At 49.7% G+C, this 18,819-nt stretch overlaps 6 protein-coding genes across 6 annotated transcripts; 3 read left to right on the top strand and 3 right to left on the bottom strand.

Moving 5' to 3' along the window:
• Positions 1–327: 327 nt before the first annotated feature.
• BO79DRAFT_233807 (mannose-ethanolamine phosphotransferase GPI13) lies at positions 328–6,261 on the bottom strand (the record flags this gene model as incomplete). Its single annotated transcript, XM_025684309.1, has 6 exons — positions 328–3,269; positions 3,412–3,664; positions 3,710–3,920; positions 3,951–4,209; positions 4,553–6,100; positions 6,243–6,261. 6 exons carry the CDS (start codon positions 6,259–6,261, stop codon positions 328–330), a joined length of 5,232 nt encoding a protein of 1,743 aa, XP_025533743.1.
• A 243-nt stretch (positions 6,262–6,504) lies between these two features.
• On the bottom strand, positions 6,505–8,430 carry BO79DRAFT_184080 (uncharacterized protein). Its single transcript, XM_025680302.1, has 2 exons — positions 7,790–8,430; positions 6,505–7,733 (listed from the first exon to the last, which is right to left on the bottom strand). The coding sequence occupies exons 1-2, from the start codon at positions 8,072–8,074 to the stop codon at positions 6,576–6,578; spliced, it is 1,443 nt and encodes a 480-aa protein (XP_025533742.1). The 5' UTR covers positions 8,075–8,430; the 3' UTR covers positions 6,505–6,575.
• A 105-nt stretch (positions 8,431–8,535) lies between these two features.
• Positions 8,536–11,761, top strand: BO79DRAFT_205801 (putative DNA repair protein Rad4; the record flags this gene model as incomplete). Its single annotated transcript, XM_025681872.1, has 4 exons — positions 8,536–9,087; positions 9,253–9,456; positions 9,514–9,847; positions 9,899–11,761. 4 exons carry the CDS (start codon positions 8,536–8,538, stop codon positions 11,659–11,661), a joined length of 2,853 nt encoding a protein of 950 aa, XP_025533741.1. The 3' UTR covers positions 11,662–11,761.
• A 734-nt stretch (positions 11,762–12,495) lies between these two features.
• BO79DRAFT_184073 (alpha/beta hydrolase family protein) lies at positions 12,496–15,323 on the top strand. The gene is made up of 3 exons (XM_025680301.1): positions 12,496–12,709; positions 12,778–13,047; positions 13,099–15,323. The coding sequence occupies exons 1-3, from the start codon at positions 12,681–12,683 to the stop codon at positions 15,050–15,052; spliced, it is 2,253 nt and encodes a 750-aa protein (XP_025533740.1). The 5' UTR covers positions 12,496–12,680; the 3' UTR covers positions 15,053–15,323.
• Positions 15,324–15,699: 376 nt separating this feature from the next.
• Positions 15,700–16,778, top strand: BO79DRAFT_184069 (uncharacterized protein). Its single transcript, XM_025680300.1, has 2 exons — positions 15,700–16,116; positions 16,206–16,778. The coding sequence occupies exons 1-2, from the start codon at positions 15,714–15,716 to the stop codon at positions 16,616–16,618; spliced, it is 816 nt and encodes a 271-aa protein (XP_025533739.1). The 5' UTR covers positions 15,700–15,713; the 3' UTR covers positions 16,619–16,778.
• A 782-nt stretch (positions 16,779–17,560) lies between these two features.
• On the bottom strand, positions 17,561–18,226 carry BO79DRAFT_260740 (uncharacterized protein; the record flags this gene model as incomplete). Its single annotated transcript, XM_025686415.1, has 1 exon — positions 17,561–18,226. The coding sequence occupies one exon, from the start codon at positions 18,224–18,226 to the stop codon at positions 17,561–17,563; it is 666 nt and encodes a 221-aa protein (XP_025533738.1).
• Between the last annotated feature and the right edge of the window lie 593 nt (positions 18,227–18,819).

Genomic DNA, 18,819 nt, shown 5'->3' with positions numbered 1-18,819 from the left:
TGGTTTGGAATCTCGGGTATTACGTTCCGCTTAGTATTTTCTGTGCTTAGGAGTTGGATCAAAGTTATGTATTATTCGAGGATATAAATATATGCAAGCTAAAAGAAACTATAAGGAAGGGTGTAGAATGTTTCCGGCCTAGTTCCTCACCAATCCAAGCATCCCCAAAGTTGAAAAAAGAACGGTATACGGGGATACCATAAATTACAGATTTCCTCAGCCGGAACGCTAGGCAAGGGGACTCACGTTTCGGGTATCATCTGGCAGTAAGCAAAGGAAAGCCAGGATGGCTGAGAAATAATATCCGCCATCAACTAGAAGAGATCACTACCACCCAAAGATCTCTCCTACACTCAAGGTGCTCCACCGCACACCAGCCACGGAGAGAACGATGAGAACAATGTCCACGACTCCTAGCACGGCGGCTCCCATCATGAAACGAGGGCTGAAGATCCGATACAGCATGAGATGCCGGCGAAGATGGCCAGCCCACATGGTGGTGGCCAGGTTAATAGTCGCAAAGTAGAGAATGTAGGTGCATGCGGCTCGCACAACATCAGAGAGGAGCCTAATCGAAGGGTTGTTGGACTTCGGAGATGAAGAGGATTGGTCGCTGAGTTGGAGAGGGCGTTTCCAGAGAACGGTGAGAGGAACAGCGATTGCAGTAAGAATTTGTGCGCCGAAGGTATTGAGGATCACAACAATTGGGGACCATGGATATTGAACGGAGGAGAGAGGGATGAAGGCAGTCTCCCATTGGATGCTGCTCAGTGTAGCCTGGTGACCAGTCTTAAAGTAATAGAAAGAGCCGAGAAGAGCCAAAACGATCGGCCCAATAGCTGAATTGCCAAGGACGAGACCATTGGTATCCAAAATTTCTAGCAGTGAGAGAATTTGCCAAAGTAAAAGACCCATGGCACCCTGACCCATGGGTTTCTGCAGAAGGATGATCCCCAAACAGAAATTGACCACGAGGAGGAAGTAGCGAGTTCCATGCACGTTGCCAAATCCGAGGATCGTAACGGTGGTGCGTCCTGCTGGCTGGGGTGGCGCGAGGTTTTTGCCTTTGCTTTCCGGTTCCGCGTTCCCTTGACTGACATTAATGCTGATGCAAGGCTTGGAATAGATGAAGGCTGTTGTCCCAGCGGCAAATGCGAGAGCTAGCACGAGCTGGGCCAAGAACACCCTAACTGACTTCAATGTCTCCTTACTCAAGGGCAGCCACTCGCCATCATCAGCCCCCTCAAGCACCCAGAAGACGGAAGTTATGAAGAGTCCCAGTCGGAACCCTAAACCAATCCAGAGAGTAGCGGCGCCTTCGTAAGATTTGGATCCGGCATAAAATGACCGTACAACAGTGGGAAGGATAAGCGCCACAAGGAATGGTACAGCGAGCTGCCAGGGTGCAGAAGTCGAAGAAGTGGCAGATGCGTAATACGTCGAACGGCAAAAAGGCATCTGCTCCTCGCGGCACAAGCGAGAAAAAGATGCAATTCTTCCGAGGATGACGAAGAGGATGGAGTGATAGACGCCCAGAACCCTGTCGGCAGTTGATTTCTGTCGCATCGAGGATACGCCCGCAAGAACACCGAAGGTGGAGAGGAAAAACAGGAGAATCTCATCCTCCCAGATTGTGTAGGAGTTGGAGGCGAATCCGATGGACTGCGTGAGCGTGAAGGTAACAGCCAACCAGCCCCAGAGACTGCTTGGTAGAGGCAGGGACACACCAGCCGACCCGGCAAGAATGGTCCATGAAGCGCCAACTATGCTTCCCGCGGCGGCCAACAGAGCGGATGATTCGACTACTGGCATCTCCGCAAAGCCCGAGAACGACAAAAAGGCACCAACGACGACACCGACAGCAGAGTTTGTTCCAACAGAAGTAAGAAGAGACTTGGTAATGTCCGTCTGATCGGCTTTGAGGCTTCGTGCATAAAACACCAGGAAGACAATGCCGGCAGAAAGGACCGCAACACCTTGGAGCATGCTCGGTACATCGAATTTAGCCCACAACGAACGACAAAGCTGGAGAGTGTATCGTTGATAGTCCCTGTAAGACTCGGAAACGGAAAGCAAAGTTGCCTGACTGGGCCGGCCGATCCTAGGAAGCTTCTGCCAGCTGTTTTCAGCCGCCCTCCAAAGGTCCTCGGACTGGGATTGGTGGCTGTCCTCGGCACCTCGCGAAGCTGTGTACTCCCGCTGATATCTCTTAATCTGAGCGGAAGTCAACCGGTTCACAGACATCACGTTCTTCCAATCGTTCCCCTTGGGCCCAATGAAAGCCTCCTCGATCGGCGAGCCGAGGTTGTTAAAGGGAATAGGCATTCCGAGAAGAAGGGACAGCGTGGGCACAAGGTCGATCTGAGGGACAAAGCGATCGCGAGCGAGCATGGGAGGTTTGGCTGTTTCTGCACTTGTGCGGCCGAAGATGCCCCTTTTAGAGTACATCCATAGAGCTGCATCGACCTCATCATTGGATTCACCGCCGTGGTCTCCCTTGGAGTCCATGCCGTGATCACCCATCACCACCAATAGGGTTTTGTCATCGAGTTTGGCGATGATTTCGCGAATGACCCGGTCCATCTCATCGAGCTTTGCGGCCATAGCTTGATGGTTCGGGCCGTATCGGTGGCCAGCGTGATCGACACCGAGATAATGACCGAAGATGACATCCCATTTCGTAGAATTTTCAGGATGCAGAAGCGGGAGGAGGTTTGCAGTCACGCCGTTGTCAACGGTGTGCAAGTCCCAGACATTGAATGAATCAAATGCACGAGTTAGATTAGGATCGAAGTAGCCGGGGAAAAGTGCGTGCCAGGTGTCATCCCCAAGCTGAACCAAGTTCTTGCCTGCGGCGCGCAATTGCGCAACCAGATTGTCTTCATCGATTGCCGTACCGGCAAAGTTAGAACCAGCGTCAATGAACGTGGGAAGTGTTCCAGTTGTAAGTCCCTTCAATCTCTGCAGCGTCGTCGTGGGCGGATCCGCGATAAAAGGAAGCAGGAAGGCATTTTCGGGGTTATTGACAGCTGTCTCATATAAGACGGGAAGGTGGTCATGGAACAGTTGTGCCGACTCAGCCTCTGCGCTCGGAGCAAAGGGTACCGTAAAGTCGTAGCGTAGGGCATCGATGATGATCACAACGGCTTTCTCGAACGACTTCTGGTGCCAACACCCATCGACTTTCTTGCTTACAGTCGCTGCCTCGTCGAAGGGGAGTACGTCGCAGGATGACTTGTTCTCCAACACCATGCGAGTTAGCAGGAATCCTTTAGTAAAGAAGAATATCCCGACAACATGCAAAAACCTAGGGAACCACAGATAGGTTAGAAAACTCGGGTCCCCAAAGAAGAAGCGGCTTGGACGCAGAGACAAAAGCATACAATATCCACCCTAGCACACCAAGCACACCTAAATGCTTTAATTTGAATTCAGTTTCCAAGCCTTGTATATATTTGTCTTGCGCACTGCCCCCAGCCAATGCCTTTGGTACCTGAGGTTTCCGATGTTCATTGCGTTCCGGAGATCGTGACGACAAGGCCGGACCGGCGTTTCGCGAGTCGGACAGGGTCGGGCTTTCAAGCCTTGGGCCCCCACTAGTGACGGATACCATGAGGAGGGTGTTGCAATTGAATATAATAAGTCGTAGCTGGTCGAAGACAAGCTAAGAGGGAGGTATTTCGCCGAGCGCAAGTGCCGGGTCTCTCACTGCAATTGGGCAGGGCTTCGGCCGCTCTAGCTGTCGAGCTGGCGTTTCAAGGAGAAGATAGACGATGTGAGGATCGAACGGTTGAGGATTCAGCGGCCTGAAGGCGAGCTCATTGAATTGAAAAGGAGGCGAGCCTGGATCGTGGCTTTTCCTTTTTCCTGAATTTTTCTTTTTCGCCCACCGTGGAGCTGTCGTGCGGGTTGTCCGGGAACTGTATTCAACAGAGCACAGACATAGTTACAGTAACAGCTCCATTAGACGTGGGGAAGCATCAATTCCAAGATAAGAGATAGGCCATCCAAGGACAGCCACGACGAGAAGCACCAAAGAGGGGTGAGAGGAAGACTTGGGGAAGTGGAAGCCGTAGGTCTCCTGGCACCGCGCCGGAAGATGCGCTCCGCTCAGAGGGAGTCGGCGTTTTCGGCATCCCAACCCAGGAATTCGGACATCGTCATTGGCCGAAGCGGCTCGGAACATTTTGAACCCTGAGGCAGTGGGACCTTACCGCTTCGGGACAGCCCATGCTATTAGGTAAATCCACAGGAGACTAAACTAGTAGCTCGCAGAGTTAACTAATAATAACTAGGGAGTTGGAAATGATTTCCACGTAAATTAGGGGATGATCGTATTCCGTCGTGATGCGTGAAATGTATCTACATACAGGGCATTGCAGGGAATGAGGTAATATGTAATATATACAGCTAGTCATAGAATGAAATGAGACAACAACATCGCGCTAAAAACAAATCATCGCCCGCTTTCTTCATTACCACATGGGAAAAGAAATAAATAATCAAACAATTGCTCCGGTTTGCGTTGGTTACAGGAACTTGGCTACCGCACCACCGATGTTCTTCAAATCCAGAAGGAACGTGTCATGCCCAAAGAGCGAAACGTCCTCTCCAAGTTCAATGTGCTCGACGTTCTTATTTCCAGTAGCCCGAAGGGTCTGGGCGATTTCTCGCTGTTGCCAAGCCGGAAAGAGGATATCACTGGCGACGCCCATGACCAAAACCGGGTGGTTCTTGAGCGGCGCAAGGCCGGCGACAAGATCCTGCGGGGGAGCATCTGCTCCAATATCACCACCACCCACAGCCTGGTCCATAGCAGGAGCGGAGGCGTTTACAGAGGGTTGCTCCTCGTAAGGTTTTTCTGGGAGAGTCAGACTACATGAGATATTGCTTTCGTGCAGGGCCTTTCCGCCGTCAGCAATTTCAGCCTCAAACTCGGCTCTTCGAGCTCTGGTCTCGGTCTGGTGAGCATGGCCGAGATCAAACAGATCCATGGCCTTGGAGATGTATAGCAGACTGTTAGGATCGTATTCCAGGCAGAACTTCTCTCCTGCGTGATCCAGGTATGTCTCAATCAGGAAATCCGGGCACAGAGCAGGTTGCTTGTTAGGGTCTGCGCGTTTGCGCCCGAACCGCTTCTCCCACTCCGGACCGCTTCTGTATGTCACGGTTGCGATCTCTCTCGCCAGCTTCATTCCAGAATGCGGAGGAATCGAGTCATAGTAGAAACCACGGGCCCATTTCGGGTCCATCATCAGTACTTGTCGCTGGGTGTGTCGCATGGCAATGCTGTAGGGGTGGCTTCGCGCACAACCACTGATACTGATAATCTTGCCAATCCTTTCAGGGAAAAGAACACCGGCAGCAAGACTCTGCATACCGCCCATGCTGGATCCGACAGAGGCGTAGAGTTTGTTAATGCCAAGTGAGTCCAGGAGACGAAACTGTGCCCGAACCATGTCGTCAATCGTGAGGATAGGGAACCGAGTAGCGTATCGCTTTCCGTCAGAGGGGTCCACTGACGAAGGCCCTGTGCTACCATAGCATCCTCCAACGACGTTGGTGCAGATGACAAAGTACTTGTTTGTGTCCAAAGGTTTGCCAGGCCCGATAAATCTCTCCCACCAGCCGGGCTTGGGGTTGGCCTCCGTGCTATGGGCGTGACTGGACGCGGACAGACCGGTGTGCAGTAAGATAGCATTCGACTTGTCAGAATTCAAGTGGCCCCATGTTTCGTAGGCGATGTCAAACTCTGGAAGTATACCCCCCCAATCAAGTAATAAGGGTTGTTCGCAGTGAAACTTTCGGTGATGGCCAGTGGTATATGAAGGTTCGGGGCCCGACTGGAGGGATCGTGCGGAGAGCTGGGCAGACTTTGCATCCTGCGCATCGAGACACGGAAAAGACATGGCGGGATTGGACGAGTCCCTCGCAGCAGCATTGGTCGACTTTTGCGATCGGGTAGTATGCAGGGCCCTGTATGTTGCCGGACACGATGCCGATAAAGAGGCTTGGGTTCGCTGACTTCCGGTAATTGTAGACAAGCTCGTATGCTGATTGAGAAGCCGAGAAGCTCTTAGAGCTCTCGGAAGTGTGCGGCCTGCAGCCATTGAATTCATCATAAGCCAACAGCAACTCTATGACCGACAGAGAAGAGATGACACGGATAATGTCAGTAGAGGCAGTACTTGGGTTAATAATTTATCTATTGCGGAGGCGGCGCACGTGGCAGCCTGAGGCACAGAGTCCAGCAGCTCTCATGGCGTCATCTTCATAGCCTCTGATTGGTTGATTATGGCCAGTGGCATATTAGTAATACATTCTATCCCAGTCTAGAATTACTCATGCCTAGTAGTTAGTAGTACTACTACGTGACAGCACACCTCAATGTTACAGAGGACATCATGAAAACTGTTCCAGGACCTTATCTGACCTCCTTGTCAAAATCCAATTTGAATTGACACAAAGTATTACAGAATTAGATTCCTATGGTGGAACTTGCGCAAGAAAAGACGCGGAAGACTAGTATCAAGGAGATTGAATGATGAATTCGGAGAGACGCTTGATTCTGACTCTTACGGTCGTTTTCTCTCTTTTTTTAAGGGAGAGAATCCGCCGAAGCCACCAAAGCCACGAGGCGGCCCACTTTGGGCAGGCTGTAAGCTGCTGGTGTGACCTGTACTCAGACCGATTTTCCTTCCCGGTTTGCGAATATTCTCAGGCTCTAGCTCTTCTTCCTCATCCAATATAGTCTTGCTCTGCGCCCCTAACTTGCGGCGTTTCGTCCGGATCTGCGGCTGACCAGCAACAAGAGCGCTAATGGATCCGATATCACTGTCATCATCAATATCATCTAGCCTCAAACCGCTTCCTTTTCTAGAATTCATTGCCGGCTTAGATTTATCCAAGCGCTGCTTGGCATGTATAGGGCGGCGTTCTCGTGGCTCGGCTTCAGATTCCTTGACATGTAATTTGTCCTCGAGGTATGAAGTCTCCAGCGCAGATTCATCATCGCTGCCGAGACGATCAGCACCCGCTCTATTGTCTGGAGTATCGCCAGAGGTTTCCTGGTTTCCATTGGTGCGATTGAGAAATGGCGTGATAGAGAAGGCAGATTTCTGGCCAGGAACTGCAGTAGGTTGCCGTTTCCCTTCCTTGACACGAACTGCTCCCGGCGTCGCGATATCCAACCCAGGGTCAAATCTGGATGAGAAGTCTTTGAGGGGGACTTTTCTCGTTTGCTCTAACGGACCATTGCTGTTACTGGTCTCAAATCGGCTGGTTTGGTTGCTGGTTTGAGCTTGACGCAGCTCACCCTTTAGGGTCCGTAATTTCCTGTTCAGTGATTCGACTTTGTCTTCCAGGGCAGCTTTCTCCGACTGCCACATGTTATTCGGTTGCTGAGTAGCAGGCACTTTTCGAGCCTCTGCTGCAATTTGCTTGCGTTGCTCCTCAAGCTTTGCAGTCAAGACAGATATTTCATCCGCTTGCTGTGCTCCCTGCGCCATAGTGGATTTGTGTGCGCGCTTTTCATTCTCAAATTCCACCTTAAGTGTATTCAAATGACGGGTAAGCTCTTGTTTCTCAGTAACCAGTGCTTGGAAGGAGTTTTCCTGCAGCTGTAGTCTGTGGACCTCTGACTGCATGTTAGCCAGCTCCTTGGTCAGGCGCAGCTTTTCGGTAACAAGGTTCCTAGATTCGGCCGTTGTGCTGTTCATCGATGCCAATTCGCGCTGTGAAACCCCTGGTCAATATAGGCTATTTCCAAAGACGGAGGGTGCTGTCATACTCGAAGACCCTCAATTTCGTGAGTTGCAATGTGAGCTGAGCTCTGCAACTGATCGCGTTCCCGGATGGTATCCTGCAGCCGATTACGAATATCCGACTCGGCATTCCTAGCTCGTGATAGATCTTGTTTGAATTGATTCAGTTGCAGTTGGAGGTTTTCGTTATCAAATCGCAGAAGAAGCTGGTCGACGTGAAGGATGCGGCGCCTTTCCTCATCTAGGAGTTGTGCTGTTTTCCCGAGTGTTCTGTCATATTCGCGCTCAAAGAACGCTGTTTTGAGAGCCATTTGGCACTGCGCGTGTTAGCTCACACAGTTGGATTGGACATTGTAGGATAGGGGTAATGTCCACACATCTTCTATGGTGTAGTCTGTCCCATTATTGATAAGCTCCATGGCGATGATCGAGCCAGGAGAGATAGTGAGGGGGCGGAGGCCGGACTAGCAATGTTGGTATAGACGGATGATCTCGTGATAGTAGTAGATAATGCGGTCGCGGCAAGTCAACAAGCAAGATAAACAAACAGGAACAAACAGAGCCTCCTCCCCGCTTTCAGCCGCAGGGCGCGGAACAATGCACGGCCCGGATGACAGGCAAACAGGGTGAACCATGATGTCACGTGCCTGGATAAGCGTCATCAGTGCACCTGCCGAGTAAGAACGCAAGCGACAATTTAAAGCCAGTACAGTAGAATGCTTGAGGCATATGCTGATATTGAGTCTTGTTACCTTGCGTCTGACCCTCTATGATGGCGAGTCGTGGGCCCACTACCCGCTCCAGAAGAGCCGGAGCTGCTTCGAACCATTCTCGGCGGCAGCGAGAAGACCAAGATCATGAGATTCCAGAGATCTACCAGGAGATGTTGGCGGAGGCTGAAGCTAGAGAGTCCTCCAGGCCAGATGATACCCGACTACCCAAAAGAAGGAGGCTTACCCGCCCCAATCCAGTATCCGCACCATGGCCTTTACATCAAACTGGTGCTAGTACTCCAGAAGCCAGCTATTCTACAGAACAACCTGTCCAAACGGTGTATGATTCGCCATCATCATCCGAAGAATCAGGTATGGAATGGGAAGACGTTGATATTCAGCAAGCTCCACATACAATTCATGCGGACGATACCTCGATTCAGGTCACCCTGGGTCTGCCCGAGGATCAGAAGCGCAAGGTAGTTACCAAGCGAAGGGGGATCACCGCTGCCGAAAAGCAGTTGCGATTAAGCATCCATAAAGTTCATCTACTTTGCCTCCTTCGCCATGTGCAGATACGCAATCTCTGGTGCAACGATGAGGAATTACAGGTACGTCCGATTCCGATTCAGCCACCTTTATCTGGTAAATAGGCATACATGCTTGAGTCTAAAAAAAAAAAAAGAACACGTGGGAAAGCGGCTAAGGGAAAGGAGACCGAATGAAAATGATAGATAGGGAACTAATCTTTACCTGACTTTGTTTCCGTTATATAGGGCTTCCTCAAACGGACATTGCCGAAAAATATCATCTCACTATTGCATCCGTCCGAGAACAGGCCACAACAATTCAGGTCAACAACTTTCGTTGATGGGTTGAACCGTGCTAGTGATATTTTCAATAGAAGGTTTAAGATAACCAAACCAGGACTAAGACGACCTTCGTGGATAGATGATCTTAATGGTATCAAACAACGAGTGGTATTGTAACTGACTTCGGTGTTGTATATGTCACAAATGTGTCTGACCTCTCGTTAGGAATCCATAATAAGTGATGCCGAGGTCTTCCTCTCGAGGAAGGATTTTGTGAAACAAGCACGAACAATGCAAGGTTCTCGTGATTTTGGCGCCCAGTTATTCTGTGCTTTGTTACGGTCCGTGGGCGTCGAAGCAAGACTCGTCTGCTCATTGCAGCCATTACCATTTCGAGATAAAACCAAGGATGCGGCACCACCTGCTCCGGTGTCTGAATCTTCAGAAAGGTTTACCCAACCAACTGCTGAGGAATCGCAAACGGCACAACGGTCCACTGTGAAAAGATTAGCCCGGCCACGCTTCACACCAGCCAGACGCGCCGGGACTCCTACTCAAAGTAAGTTCGGCCTCTATCGTTCAAGCTAGCATGAAGCTGAGCATACCAAAGGTTCCCCCCGGCCCATCCGTGAATCATCACACCCCGTATTCTGGATTGAAGCGTTTAACGAAGCAGTAAATAAATGGATACCTGTCGATGCCTTGGTTACCAAGTCTATGGCAAAGCCTTCTAAATTCGAGCCTCCAGCAAACGATCCTTACAATCTTCTGAGCTATGTGGTGGCATTTGAGGATGATGCCTCTGTTAGAGATGTCACCAGGCGCTATGCGAAAGCCTTTAACGCCAAAACTCACAAACTTCGAGTTGAATGCGTGGGGAACCATGTTAACTGGTGGAACAGAGTGTTGCGGTTCTATGAAAAGCCATTTTTGGAAGACCGGGACCAACTGGAAATTAGTGAGCTTACTTCCAAGACAGCGGCTGAACCAATGCCCCGGAATATCCAAGACTTCAAGGACCACCCGGTCTATGCTCTTGAAAGGCACCTTCGGCGACATGAGGTTGTCTTTCCTAAACGGATCATCGGGCAGGTTAGCCTGGGCAAATCAGCGTCGAAGAATCAGGTCTTGGAGCCCGTATATCGCCGATCCGATGTACACGCTCTACGTAGTGCAGATCGCTGGTATCGCCTGGGTCGCGACATTAAGACAGGCGAGCAACCGTTGAAGCGTGTCACCTCAAGGAAGCCACAGATGGGGAGGCTCAGTAACGAGGACGATAACTCTGTCTCCGACACACCTCTGTACGCTTATTATCAGACACAAGTGTATCAGCCCCCGCCAGTAGTTGGAGGGAGAATACCCAAGAATATCTATGGGAACCTGGATGTCTATGTACCCAGCATGGTGCCTCCAGGCGGTGTGCATATCGCTCATCCCGATGCCCGTCAAGCTGCTAAGATCCTTGCAATTGACTATGCAGATGCTGTCACCGGTTTCAGCTTCAAGGGGCGCCATGGGACCGCGATCATGCAAGGGATTGTCGTTGCCACTGAGTATCGAGAAGCACTTGAAGAAGTGCTAAATTGTCTGGAGGGAGAAAAGTTGCAGGCTGAATTAGATAGGAAGTCTGCTGAAACACTGCAGGCTTGGAAGCATCTGCTGCTGAAACTGCGCATTGCGGAGAGAGTCAAAGGCTATGCAGTAGAAGGTGAACGTGAGGCAGATGAGCCGGGAAGGATCGGAAACGTGAAGGAATCCGAGTACCCGGAAGAGTCAGGCGGCGGCTTCATTCCGGAGTCGGAGCAACAGACGAACAGTCCGGCTTCTGTAATGGACTGGATTGGCCCCTCTCGAGATGAAACGTCAGGACCTACAGGCACTACAGGCAGAGACATGTCTCTTTCGGCTACAGAGACGGACATGCTTGGTGGAGGCTTCATTCCTGAAGCAAGCGTGGACCAAGTGTCTTCACCTCAGCCAAATAGTAACGTCACAGAATTGCAAAGGAATCGCTCGGTCCTCCCTCAATATGACCTGGTTGTCACTCCAAAGCTTGAATCTGCAGGCCAGACAGCCCCGATCCAAGACTTCATGAGTAAGGAATCGGGACTGTTGTCTGACAGGACGAAAGAGGACTTGAGGCATATCACACAGCATATTGCTCCTCAGAACTCCGAGGCCGCCATCATCAGATCCACTACAGCAATTTCGGGCACCACGCATCGTCAGATCGCTGTACAAGCAGATGATTCCCGCTCTCCGACCCCGAGCATCACCAGCCAAGAAACGCACAGCGACGAAGAGACCTCTTTACTATCGCAAGACCCAGAAGATGATGACGCCATCCCGGAGTGGTTGATGTCCGATTAACTGTATCATAGCTAGACTTTGTGGGTTAATCATAGCCGCTACGACAACGCGATTTGTATTACTACTAAATAGCACGTCATGTCCTTATGCATGTAGTACTAGATCATCATCATCATTATCATCATCATGGTTCTACAGTCTTTTGTATTCATTCTATATGTTGCGTTCTTGTTCATCGTAAGAATAGCCATTACCGAGTATCTCGGGTCAATGAATAAGGGTGCGAGAGTTACTATATGCTAGCTTACAGAAATCCATGAAACTGTACTAGAAGTTTTCTCTTTTTTTTTTTTTTTTTTTTTTTTTTTTTTTTTTTCCTGATCCATCAGTAAACCATCTACGGAGACTTGCGTGCTATAGAAGCATACCGGCGTCTATAATTACCTCTGAAGTTCACCAAGCTATATTAGAACCATAAAGTACAGAGATGTCAGCATGTCGAAACACATCGGACTCAAGGATTCAAAAAGGTGTATTTGTTGTAATTTCGATAACAGAGCACGCCATTGGAAAGGCGACCGTGTCACTAAGAATGACGAGGCAATCAAGCGAAATTTCACTTAAGGGTTCAGGCATGCTCTAGGTACTAGTGTGCCTTGAGAGATATGATGATGCCAATGAAACAAAGGGTTGTATCTCAATTAGATGGATTTTAATGAAGAAGGTACTAGGCCCAAGTGTTCCCACCAGAAGGCGAGGAAGGGCAAATAATCAGGTGATCGGTGCATCGTCAGATTAGAATATTGTATGTGGCCGTACGACGGGTTGATTGTTAATAAGGCTTACTTCCTCAATCCTTTGCATCCTTTAAGGATAGTTTGCTAACTCGGGTGGGTTTAGCCTCTCCGTGCTTTTGAGTCAATCACCATCGGAGCTCCGGTTGTTATCAAAGTAGTACTCTTGAAAGAGGGGTTTCCCCCTCAATTGCTTATTGCAGTTGTCACCATTTCACTCTTGTCCATCTCGTGCGGCCTGACTTGTTCATCAGCACTGTTACTCTACTATCATCGTCTTTCACAATGTCAAAACATTCAAAGTTCACTCCTGAGTACGCATCCCCAGCTGTTAGTCTAAAAAAAGCTTGGAAGTACCAAGCTCTAACCACTGGCTCGCTAGGTTATTGATCACCGCCCCAAGGCCATCATCAGCAGTACCGAACGATGAGGGAAAAGTGGCGATCTATACTGTCTCAACATACGATCTTGACACCCACGCAGAATTCTCTGAGGTCAAGCTGCTCAACTTAGAAACCGGCGAGTCCACTCGGTACACCAATGATCCCAAGGAGTCTTCGTTTCGCTGGCTGTCCGGTTCGTCACTTCTTTGGCAAAGAGAGGGCAAAAACAACACCGAATTATGGATTGGCGATGCCTACCACAACACCCGGTAAGACTGTCTTCTCCATGACGAATTGATATTTCTGACAACGTTTATCAGACCATATTTGGCTGGTACTATTGACGCTAAACCAGGGAACTTGAAGACCAAATCATTGGACAACGGTGACATAGCACTGGTCTTCACAGCACCCGCAGATGCCGAACAGAATCTGTACAACATCCTCAAAGCAGACAAGACTCATACGACCGCCCGGGAATGGACTCATAGTCGTCCCAAAAGATGGGACTCGTATGTTGACCAATATAGATCGGTTATTTGGTATACAGTCCTGAAGCTTGACTTGGATTCCGGACAGTGGCAGCTTTCTACTAAAGGCCCCGTCAATGCTCTACGAGGAACAGGCCTAGTGATACCCCTTTACTCCAACTCACAAAGCTCTCCGGATCTCGACATCTCATCTTATGGGATTGTCTTTGCAACAGCAGATCCAGTGGATATGGAATGGAGACGATCGCAAAGCTGCTTATATTTTCTTCCATTGTCAACATTCGAGGAGACCGACTTACCTGCGCTGAAGAAAATAAAGGTTCCCGATCATGCAGATATCGTAGCAGCCCCGAGGTTTGCGCCTCGGGACCCAGTGATCGCTTTTCTAGTTGACCAGGACAGCGAGGAGTGGTCGCAAAAGAGCATTGTCTTGCTAAACACAGAGACGTTGAGTATAGTATCAATCCTTCGGACGGTAAGTTCATTCGGTCAGAGTCAGAACTGGGATGTCTTCCCAGATGACATTCTGTGGGCAAATGACGGCGCGTCTTTGTATCTGACTGCGAACCATCAAGCAAAAACTCGTGTGTTCCTAGTGCTTCTCCCGACCACTACTGTTCAAGACAGAGCACAGAGTGTGGAACCAGTTGCTTTAGAGATCCCTGGCTCCGTCTCATCACTGTATCAGCTGGGTCGGAGTTCCTCGGAGATCCGATTACTGGCCACCTCTTCATCATTCATAGATCAGGGATTGTTCACAATTGTCACTCCTCCTGTAGACAATGAACCTGCATCTCAGAGCAGCCGAGTCATCCACTCGTCCTCCTCTCACGGAGCCTATTTCGGAATTTCGGACAAACAAGTTGAATCGATAACATTTCCTGGCGGCCCAGATGGCAGGACCCCAGTGCAGTGCTGGATCGTAAAGCCATCTTGGTACGAGGGCACGTCGGTTGAAAAGCATGCTCTATTCATCTTTATGCACGGCGGGCCCCATTCCGCTAACAAGGACGCCTGGACCTGGCGCTGGAATGCAGTCCTCCTAGCGGAACAAGGGTACATCGTTGCAATCCCCAACTTCACTGGATCCGACTCGTTCGGGGGCGAATTTGCACGAGCAGTCGCACTGCAGTGGGGAGGACACCCTTACCACGATGTCGAGCGCTGTTTCAACTGGATCGAACAAAACCTGTCGACCAAGTGCGATGTTGATAGAGCCGTAGCCGCGGGCGGAAGCTATGGGGGATATCTGGCGCTATTCTTGGCAGGACAGCCTCTCGCCAAGCGGCTCAGAGCTCTGGTCAGCCACGACGGCATCTTCGACGTTGTTTCCGAGCTTCTGAGTGATGATCTGGGTCAGGTGCAAGAGCTGACGCGCTCCTTCGGTTCGCCATACTTCTCCAGTGCCCCGAATGCTGGCCGTGACGAACCCAGCGTAAAGGAGATCTGGCGACGGTATAACCCAGCCGAATATCTCAGTAATTGGTCAACACCATTGCTTCTGATCCATTCGGATCGAGATTTCCGGTGCCCTATTACGGCTGCATCGGCCGCTTATACCGTTTGTCGAATGAAAGGGATAGATACACGGTATTTAAATTTTCCGGATGAGAACCATTTTGTCCTGGGGAGGGAGAACAGTTTGGTCTGGTATCAGAATGTGATTGGATGGTGCAACAAATATGTGGGAATGGAGGATGGGTTGGCGTTGCAGCCAGCTCGCAATGAGCCACAGTGGCTGGGGAGAAGGGAAGAGGGGAGAGTACTGGATGTTGATGCCTAGAGGCATGATTCATGTATTTTGTTTTCCCTTCTTGGTTGCAATCTTCTACTAGTACCGAGTAAGTACCGAGTACAGGTATGTGTTCAGTTGGCCTGAGGCATCAATAAGACCGATTGACCGACTGACCGACTGACCGACTGACCGCTTACCCGCGGAAGCAACAAAGCAAAGTTGAACGCGGGTTATGACGCCATGGCCCAGCAGGGCGTAGTGCGATCGCTCCATGTGATCACCGGCGAGACTTAGCTGCATGTCCGACACCACTGGCTATACTCCTTCTGGCTTGGAACGCGTGATGGCCTGTTCGAGGAAAAGAGCGGAACAAATTAATTTTAATTTTTTTTTTTCTTTCTTTTCCATCAGGCTGCTCCATGCCACACACACACACACACACACACACACTAAGGAGGAGGGGATGAGCTGAGGACAGTTCCTTCTGAATCTCTACTTCTTCCTTCGTTATCACAGTGTGGATGTCCCCTACCCATCTATCAAGCTCGTACAACGGATCCGATCCAGCGTAACTCCACCGCTCAGAAGCTGGGGACATCCGCTAGTTATCTATCCACCTGATCCATTTAAGGAAAAGATCCAGACTCCCGCCTCCCGCCCTAGCATCTATCTAGTCTAATAAACCCTGCGATCCCGCGAGCACGCCATCATGGAATCCTCTGATTTGACCGCGCCTTACGCCAGGCAGGCCAACGCTTTATCTCCCACGCAACGATCTTCATCCCATTCGTCTCATCGTGAGCCACACCGCATGGCTGCCTTCGAAACGGTCACCGTGCCTGACCAGGGCCAATCGCAACCTGTCAACGAGGTCACTCCGATCGTGAGCAACTCTGACACATCTCGGCGCAACTATCATTCTACCGACGGTCTACGGAACAGGGACTCGGGATCAACAAACAACAACACGGTCTCACGGGATCCCGGTCAGCAGAACTCCCAGTGTGACTCGGAAGAACCGCACGGCTCGTGGTATAGCCGGCTGGCAGATAGATATGGAAGCTTGGAGTTAGAAAATAAAGGCAGTGTGGCCCGAGATCATCTCGCTTTGGGTATGCTTAGTCCGTTGTTGCTTTTTTTTTTCTCTTCTCACCCCGTCCGTGTACGACCTCGTTAACCGGATTCCCTTTCTTTTCCCTAGAACGAACCTTTCTGGCATGGCTGCGGACATCGTTAGCCTTTGCATCGATTGGCATCGCAGTAACCCAGTTATTCCGTCTTAATAGTGCCGGGACGAACGCGAATGCCAATCTTTCCGCTCAAAATTATCTTTTGCCATCTGCCGCTTATGATTCCACGCCAATAGGGGTGACATCTGCCTCTGCACGCCTTCGGAGCATCGGTAAGCCGTTAGGGACTACTTTCATTGGAGTTGCAATTTTGATTTTATTGGTTGGATTCCACCGCTATTTTGAGAGCCAGTATTGGATTATTAGGGGCAAATTCCCGGCCAGCCGTGGCAGTGTTGCATTGACAGCCTTTGTAGCTGCTGCTCTGATTGTTACCGCTTTTGTTGTGATCCTTGCCATCTCTCCCGGCGCGGTTGAAGCGTAGGGGCTTAATTTCGGGATAAGCAAGGAGTTGCACGTTTTCTATACCGTTTTGCATTCTAATTTTGTTTGTATTAAAGCGAGCGAAATGATGGATTTGGCGGTGTTGTGCTATTCATAGGTACGTAGCAGTATTTAAGTAATAACCATGGCTGAATCGACCGAACAAAAGAGCTACTCAACTATAGTCATCCAGATATCATACAACGAACTATCATTAGTCCACGCACTCACACCCCTACGGAGGCAATAAATGACCTGCTACTGCTTAAGCTGTGGTATCTCGTAAGCAGAAAAATCACCTGACACTACAAGGCCCTTCCTATAGTACTATATCAAACCAGAAGTACCTCAACCCTACACATACCAACAGCCTACAATCTATAATCTACAATCTACAACTACATAAAAGAAACCAAACTGCGAGTGAGATTCTTTTTGATTATCTCTTAACTCAAGAGTAGAACTAAAGGCTAAGGCAACCCCCCCCCCCATTCGGGCAAACCTGATAGGCGGAATCCAGGGAAAACACCTACCACCGTCTTTAGTCTTCAGTGATATAGGATGAAAACCTGGACCGGGGTGCACGATGCCATACATGACAATAGACAATAAGGAAATGAGAACATGCTTCGCTGAATCGTCCCCACAGAAAAAGATATAAAGTCAAAAAAGAAAAATACAGGAAGAAGATTGATCCCCAAAGTTTCATAGATATTCCTCCGCTTGGGCCTTGAGTTCGCCCCCTTCTTTGTGACATGCTGGTACTTGTACGTCCCCACAAATATTATAATCAAAACAAATTCATGTTATACATGAAGTTCCCAGATTTTCTTGAATTCCTCCGCTGGGTGTCCTTTTAGACTTGGTTGGTGTGTTGGGATGCCTAGGATATATTAGTATGTTTGTATGCAGGTTGATGAAGGTGAGGTGGGTACTTACTGCCTTAGAAGGCTTCGAGCATCATGGAGTCGCCGTCGCAGTCGACGGGAAGGTTGGTTATCGGGTAGCATGGTAGCTGTATCGGTTGGAGGACAGGTAGATTGACTGGAGTGGGGGCCATGTCGAGGATGTCGAACATGGGTGTGTCCCCATCGAAGTCCTTAGAGAATGGTCTCTTAGGGGCGGGCTTAGTGGGTGTGCCGCGTCGGTATTGGTGAGGTGTGTTGGTGTTGTTGGTATTGTTGAGATGTCTCTTGAGATTCTGAGACATGGGGCATGCGTCGAGCATGATGATATCCCCGTCGGTTGATTTGCGGTTGTTGATGTTGTTGTTGTAGTTGGCTTTACGGCCAGTGTTTGGTTGGGTCTTGGTTGGAGGAGGCTGCCTCTTTTGAGGTTGAGGCTTGACGAAGACGTCGGTCATGGAGATGTCTCCATCGACCTCGCGATGAGGCTTTCGAGGTGCTGGCTTGGAGATGCCAGAGTTTGACTTGTAGTGAGGGTTCGGCTGCCTCTGATGTTGAGGAGCGTTGGAGGGGGTGTTGTTGGTACGGATGAATGGAGGAGATTGTTTTGGTCCATTAGGTCTGAATCGACGAGGAGGAGATCGGCTGTTTTGTTTGCCGGGGCGGGTGTGGTAGAAGAAGTTTGAGGCGGGAGGAGCAGCCATGTTGACTGATTCAAGGAGGGGAATAGAGGGAGATAGGTGATGAGGAATAGTAGAGAGAGTAGAGGTGGGTAGAGATATATGGAGAGACGTTTTCGAATCTCTCGAGGAGTATGAGGTGGATGGATGATATAAGAAGTATAGGTTATAGGAGAGACTTGTACGGATCTCTCGAGAAGTAGGAGGTGGGTTTCGGTTGTTTGAGTATAGGAGAACAATAAAAGCAGATTTGTAGAGATGTTTTTCGTATCTCTAGAGAATGGGGGTGATTTCGGAGTTTGTAGTATTAGGGATTTGTTAAAAGCAACGCAGAACAGTTAAAGCAGATTGAACAGTTAAAAGCAGATTTGGTTTGAACGTTCCAGTTTTTTCGGAGACGTTGAAGAGAGGAAAGATTTCAAAATGGCCCTGGGAAATCCGGGGGCCTACTTATACCCCCAGAGTCTCTAGAAAACTTCGTATACCTGAGTTCAGCATTACAACGGAGCGAAGTATAAGGACTATTGTAGAAAATATCTAGGTAGTCGACCATGGGTCCGATAGGGCTGGCCTCCAGGAACGGGCTATTAATATCTCTTCCGCCAACAATAAGGTTT

The sequence above is a fragment of the Aspergillus costaricaensis genome (genome assembly GCF_003184835.1).
Source record: "Aspergillus costaricaensis CBS 115574 unplaced genomic scaffold BO79scaffold_71, whole genome shotgun sequence".
Taxonomy (NCBI): Eukaryota; Fungi; Ascomycota; class Eurotiomycetes; order Eurotiales; family Aspergillaceae; genus Aspergillus; species Aspergillus costaricensis.
The sequence above is the reverse complement of the archived record's forward strand: the minus strand, read 5'-3'. Positions and strand labels throughout refer to the sequence as shown.

Excerpts from the sequence above, each read along its gene's own strand:
- BO79DRAFT_184069 (XM_025680300.1), top strand. The coding sequence starts at position 15,714 with ATGGAATCCTCTGATTTGACCGCGCCTTACGCCAGGCAGGCCAACGCT. Across the intron at positions 16,117-16,205 it reads CCGAGATCATCTCGCTTTGG|AACGAACCTTTCTGGCATGG; the intron begins GTATGCTTAGTC and ends TCTTTTCCCTAG.
- BO79DRAFT_184080 (XM_025680302.1), bottom strand. The coding sequence starts at position 8,074 with ATGGCTCTCAAAACAGCGTTCTTTGAGCGCGAATATGACAGAACACTC. Across the intron at positions 7,734-7,789 it reads ACGAAATTGAGGGTCTTCGA|CGCGAATTGGCATCGATGAA; the intron begins GTATGACAGCAC and ends GGGGTTTCACAG.
- BO79DRAFT_184073 (XM_025680301.1), top strand. The coding sequence starts at position 12,681 with ATGTCAAAACATTCAAAGTTCACTCCTGA. Across the intron at positions 12,710-12,777 it reads CATTCAAAGTTCACTCCTGA|GTTATTGATCACCGCCCCAA; the intron begins GTACGCATCCCC and ends CTGGCTCGCTAG. Across the intron at positions 13,048-13,098 it reads GATGCCTACCACAACACCCG|ACCATATTTGGCTGGTACTA; the intron begins GTAAGACTGTCT and ends AACGTTTATCAG.